This window comes from Triticum aestivum, chromosome 6D, assembly GCF_018294505.1.
Source record: "Triticum aestivum cultivar Chinese Spring chromosome 6D, IWGSC CS RefSeq v2.1, whole genome shotgun sequence".
Classification (NCBI taxonomy): Eukaryota; Viridiplantae; Streptophyta; class Magnoliopsida; order Poales; family Poaceae; genus Triticum; species Triticum aestivum.
The window spans coordinates 124,287,427-124,293,177 of NC_057811.1; the positions used below are offsets into that span (position 1 = coordinate 124,287,427).

Below are 5,751 nucleotides of genomic sequence, written 5' to 3' on the forward strand. Positions count from 1 at the left end.
AGCTGCATCTGTTCTGCCGCTGTACCGGTTAGCAGTGCTCAGCGTGGTGCTTCCGCCGCAGAAATCGCCGCATTTCAATAGAAAAACTCCGTAGTACTTCCTGATTTGGTATTACAACAACCATGTTCACCCATGACACACACGCAAGGCCATTCGCCAAAATCAGAAAAAGAAAGATGGAACAAGTTACCAATTACTTCATACAGTAGCCAAATCTGCACAGGCAACATTCTCATCATCACTTATAACAAAGCAACATGAATAAACGCATCTAAATCGGCTACACAGTGTGAGTCGGTTTGAGCTGTGCCACCTCTCAGCTCTATGAAATATAGAAGCACTAGTAGGTAGGTAAGAAACAATTAGCAGATGAGCTAAATTAGTCATTCCGTTTAGCTACAACCTGACCTTGTCACTCAGGATAGTGACACCTGACCCTGTAAAAAATTCTAAAAACTTATGAAATCCGCGCCATTCTTTTTCTTTGGATGGCACTCCCGTCCCGTGCCCCTCCTCGTCTAGCTAAGCCTGCTACCTCTATGTACACTTTGTTATTCGGTTAGCGAAGCCGCGGTGGCGATCTGGAGCGCTCAACAAGGGACTGACCCATCAGCACCGTCCTGCGCAGGAAGGTTGAGATCTGGTAGCGCGAAGCTGTCATGTGGGGACTGCTGCTGCTGCTGCTGCTGCTGATCAAGCTGCTGCTGCTTTCCCTTCTGCTCCTTCAATGTGGCTTCATTCCGTGAGTTGGATTGCTCTACTATTCTTGTCTGCACAATGCAAAGATTTTTAATTTTTTGTTAGATGTGCCTATATCACAGCACAGACATAATTATTATGATGGAAGGGGAGAAATCATGTTTACATGTATCTTTCACAACTGTTGCATATATAGTGCATAAGAATTCATAAACAGCGACGCAAGAATAAAATAGCAAAGGAAATTGGGGCCATTCATTGACTACCATTGACTAATTTTTACCAGAAAAGCATTGGTCCCATCATCTCAAATCTACAAGATCAGCACAAGGATAAACCACAGCTTCCTTGGATGTATATGCATTGAGTGCTTTAATAATGTGCAGTCATTATTTTTCCTATTACAAATACCGCGTCTGCGTGTCTACCAGGAAAGGCCAAGCCAGCTACAACATACCAAACAAACGTGGCTCGTGTACTAGGGATAGGGATGGGGACCACACCTACCACACATGCCACAATTGAGAAAATAAGATGGTCACTGGACCCCCCTCAAGATCACCACGCAAGGTGTAGGAATTAATCAGCATGAAATACACATCAATAGGCCCAAAAAGTTTTTTTACAAAGAGAACTTGTGACGATACGCATGAAAAGGGGTAACTTATTTAAGAGAACAAGTTACTATCAAGGTTTCTCCTGGAGAGTCTCTCTTCCATTACCAATTTTCCTTTTGCCAGTTTTCTCTTATTGTAAAGAGGGACCAGCACCAACTCCTATTTAAAATGGCCGAAATACCCTTAAATCCAAGTTGCACAGTTGGTTGCAACTACAGTTGAACTGAACCAAATGGAGTTAAGTGGGATCTGGTATCTTAACAACATAGAAATCTTTTATTGGTAGTGTGTTGTATTTGTATGCACAAACATCCTAAAACAATGCCAATACTGAATGATTGCCGTTTTTAGAAAACTCCCAATTTGGTTTTGGGGGCTTTCTGTTCTGGGGAATTTTTAATCCAAATAAGAAAAACATTTTTAATCCAAATAAGATAAATTCCTCAAGATCAGCACCGACTTTGAGATGACTTACAGTTAAGTCATGTAAAGTTAGTCGCTAACAATTTGATCAGGCCTTATTTATCACTTAGTATGCGTATTAATAGTCCAAAGAAGGCATCTACTTCTACTAGCAAGGACTGGACATGAATGTAGGCAAAGAAAGAAAGAGTGAAAAGACCAGGACGTGTTTGGTACAAAAAAAAGAATCATGGGAGTGAATGAAAATGATAGCGCCATTTTAATCAGAAATCGGACACTTGTCTAGCCAAGTAATCATGGCATTTAAACAAAGATCTGTGGTTGCCTACAGTCTAGTACCAAAAGTTTTTCATAAAGAAAAGGAGAAACCTCCACCTACTAACAATGTAAAAATCCCATTAGCCTTGTGATCCGTTTCTGAAACAAAATGGCAAATGAAATTTCAAAAAAAGACACCAGCCACCAGCCCAACACCCTGTACACCCTACGGCATCTTTAGGAGGGGATAGCCTACAAACTAAAGCGCTTACAAAAAGATCAACGGGAACCATATGGACCACTAACTTGGGAGGCATACAAAGCTCCCATGCCATAACAATATAAAACTCCAGACTTATGCTTTAAGCTAGAACTAGAACAAAACAGGATGCAATTTTCATAAGCCGTTCCGCCCGAAAGATACCGTTCGGTGGCGGCCCACGCACCCTATCTGGGACAGAAAAAGAACACAGCACAAACAGATAAGAAAGTTCACCTCAAGCTTGTCATTTTCTTTCGACAGCGCGGAGCAAGCCCTCTGCAGTTCCCGCATCTCCTGCTCAAAATCCAAAAAAAATTCCAACGCTTTCGTTAGCAATCTGGCTGTAGCGAGCTTAGACGAAATGCGTAAATATTTAGAAAGATAGGTAAATCTTATCATCACCTCGTGTAGGCTCTCGTTCTCCACGGCGAGCGACCGCACCAGCTGCTGGACCTCCGGCAGCCTCTGCATATCGCGGCAGCAACCAATCATCAGTGCTGCTACAAATTAAGCCACTGAAACAGACCCAAAATGATGTATTTCTGGCGCTATATTCCTGTGCTTTTTGGTCACGGGGCTGCCTTGGTGATGAAGCAGGTCTTTTTGGCCAGTACGTACAGCTTTTGTGGCTTTGGCCCTAAGATTCCCCCTTTCTTATTCGGCCCTCATCACACCCTTTCGGGCGGCAGGCCGAGATGTGCTGCTGCCCTGCTGCTTTATTCTAAAATCTAAACTAGTAGTACGTACACTGATGTAGTTCAACCACCACTACGACGGCCTTTTTTCCTTGTGACGACTAGTGGCGTGGCACTCTCCGCCGGGTCAAGGCCAGGCCCTCTCTTTTTGCCGAGCGAGACCGGTAAAACAAGGCGCGTACAGTCGTAATACTTTTCCACTGCGAGTGCAGCACGCATGATATGCATGTACACCACGTAATACTTTTCCACGTAATTCCCTAATTGTTATTTGATGAAGGAGCTCACCATTTTCTTCCGTTGCCTCTGACCGGCGGGCCGCGGAGGCGGGGCCTGGAAGGTCAACTGCGGCCGTCTGATGGAACCCACCTGCAGAGAGGGGTAGTGAGCAGTTGTAAGCAACCAAACCAAACCAATCAATGAGCAACGAATCACACTCCAACTTGGAGGATGGAACCACAGGCCACAACAGCTGCCTCGACCCAACACATCACGGACGGACACGAGACCGAATCACGCATCACAGGGGAGACACACACAACACAAAGCATGCTTAGGAGTAAAGATATTGCTATTTTTCGATTGAAATGAATAGTTCGAAGACACTTCCTTTCTGACAAAAATGTTTATGATATTGCTCCCGTTCCAAAAAAAAAAAGAAATACCCCGGCTCGCCAATCACGCAACAGCATGATGAGGCACGCGAGTGAGAGTGACGAACCATCACAGAAAAGTTTTTTTTTAATACGGTCACTTCTTCTTCTTCGACCGTATCGACCGACGTTACCACATTTACATGGCCCATTTCTGGTGAGGCAGGGAACGCCATCGGCCGGCGCAACCAACCACCACACGACGCAAACGCCATAACAGAAGCCGCCGTCCCTATTCGGCGATCGGCATCCATCCACGAAGCCCACTGCCACGGCGGGCCCCCGCCCTTCCCCGCGAAAGGCAAACATGAGAAAACCACCCGACGGGACGCCCCGTCGATCACAATTCACAAGCACGGCGGCGCCGGCCGGCCACGGGGGGAGTAGCAGCGGCGTGGCCTATGCTACGCACGCCATCGATCCTGCCACCCACTTGGATCCCGGGTTTTAACTCGGCGCTTTTGACTCTGCGTACACTCAACACCAGAAGAGGGGGGTAGGGGGTGGGGACCACACCCTGCAGGCTCCCACCACACGAGCAATTGCACCGGGGGATAAAGGACGTGGGAAAATGACCACGCTGCCCCTCATGAGGACCCTCGCTTTAATGCCCCCGCGCTGTGGGGAGCCGAGGGGTAGCTCGGGGATACGGACGGGCATGGTCGCGTGGAGATATGCCGAATTGAAGCCCCGGCCGCACCCACCGGCTGCACCGCGAGTTCCCCGAACTGCCCCCCCCCCCCCTTCGCCCGTACTAGGAGTCAACTGCTGCGTGCATCACTCCAGCATAAGCAAATCCGCACGCACTTATGGGCAAAGATGCTGAATTTCGGTTCTTCTTTTATGGCTTTTTTCCTGGGACTGGCAATGGTTTTGCAACTGAAGTAGGAATTCGGGAGGAGGAAGAACCGAAGTAGTAGGATCGAACCAATGCGGATCCCCGGAGCAGAACATGGCCAAGCGAGAGGGGATTGGAATGGAATGAAATGAGGAGGAGCAGATGAGATGGAGACGGTGGAAAAGGCGGTGTTCAAATCACGAAGGGAAGAAGGGATCTTTGCTGGTTGCTGCAGCTGCTGACCAGTAGGGGCAGTTTCGTCATGCGGCAGGGGAAAAAATCGAAAAGGGCAAAAAGAAACCAAAGAAAGTAAAGCGCAGAGATAGGAGAGAGAGACGCTGGTGGTGGGGGAGGGAGAAGAACCCAAAGCGAAGCGGGGGGGCGGCGGCAGGGACGTGGGAGACGTGGGGGGTGGATGGGTGGATGGATGGATATGAGCGCACGCACCTTCGTCGTCGTCTTCGTTGTAGTCGCAGGCGCGGTGGCCGCGCGGCGGTGCCACGGCGAGCAGAAGGCGCCGTCCTCGCCGCCGCTGGTGGAGGCGCCGGAGCGGAGGGAGGCGGAGCCGGCGCTGTAGTCCAGCGGCGAGGCCGGGCTGGACCGGGCACACCTCGCCGCCTTACCCCCCGCCGCCGTCGCCGACGACGACGCCGGAGAGCGGCGCCGCGAGCGCTTCCCCCGCGCCATGGCCGGCCAGGACAGCTCCCTCGCCTCCTCCATCGGCCTCCCGCGCTTGCTCCACGGCGGCGTCCACCCGGCCAGGTCGGCCCCGCGCAGCGAGCAGATGATGTCGGCGGCGACCGCGTCGTCGGCAGCAGCTGCGGCGGCCATGTCGCGCGTGCGTCGCGGCCCGGGGACAAAGAAAATCACGCCGGCCGGACGGAGACGGAGACACCCCGATGCGCCGGTGGAGTGGATGGATGGAGAGGGAGGAGGAGGAGGGTGGAGGTGGAGATGTGGGTGGGAGCAGGGCAGGGAAAGGAATGGGAAATATTGGGGGCGTGGAGACGAACCAAGGCCACGGCGTGGTGGCCGGGCCTTTTAAATGCCGGAATAAAACCGCGGACTAAAATAATCCCAACCCCGCCCCGCCCCGCCCCGCACACACCACACACACACACACCTCGCCTGCCCCCGCCCCGCACCGCCACATCGCAGCACCTAACTTGCCCTCCCGCCGAACGCCGGGCCCCACGGGAACCTGGACCCACGCGTCAGCGGGTGACCGCGGCGAGCGGGGCGAGGTGGCCGCCGTCCGACCAAGGACAGGATGGGAGCCGAAGCCGAGCCTTTCTTCCGTCCGCGC

At 51.4% G+C, this 5,751-nt stretch overlaps 1 protein-coding gene across 1 annotated transcript; it reads right to left on the reverse strand.

The window, feature by feature from the left end:
- Positions 1 to 238: 238 nt before the first annotated feature.
- LOC123144037 (uncharacterized) lies at positions 239 to 5,476 on the reverse strand. The gene is made up of 5 exons (XM_044563051.1): positions 4,893 to 5,476; positions 3,243 to 3,323; positions 2,662 to 2,724; positions 2,494 to 2,553; positions 239 to 770 (listed from the first exon to the last, which is right to left on the reverse strand). The coding sequence occupies exons 1-5, from the start codon at positions 5,274 to 5,276 to the stop codon at positions 591 to 593; spliced, it is 768 nt and encodes a 255-aa protein (XP_044418986.1). The 5' UTR covers positions 5,277 to 5,476; the 3' UTR covers positions 239 to 590.
- Positions 5,477 to 5,751: the final 275 nt, after the last annotated feature.

Bases quoted from the DNA above. Each gene is read 5' to 3' on its own strand.
- LOC123144037 (XM_044563051.1), bottom strand. From the start codon at position 5,276: ATGGCCGCCGCAGCTGCTGCCGACGACGCGGTCGCCGCCGACATCATC. The intron at 3,324-4,892 runs GTGCGTGCGCTC...CCCTCTCTGCAG, and splicing joins CAACGAAGACGACGACGAAG to GTGGGTTCCATCAGACGGCC. The intron at 2,725-3,242 runs GTGAGCTCCTTC...CGCGATATGCAG, and splicing joins AGAGGCAACGGAAGAAAATG to AGGCTGCCGGAGGTCCAGCA.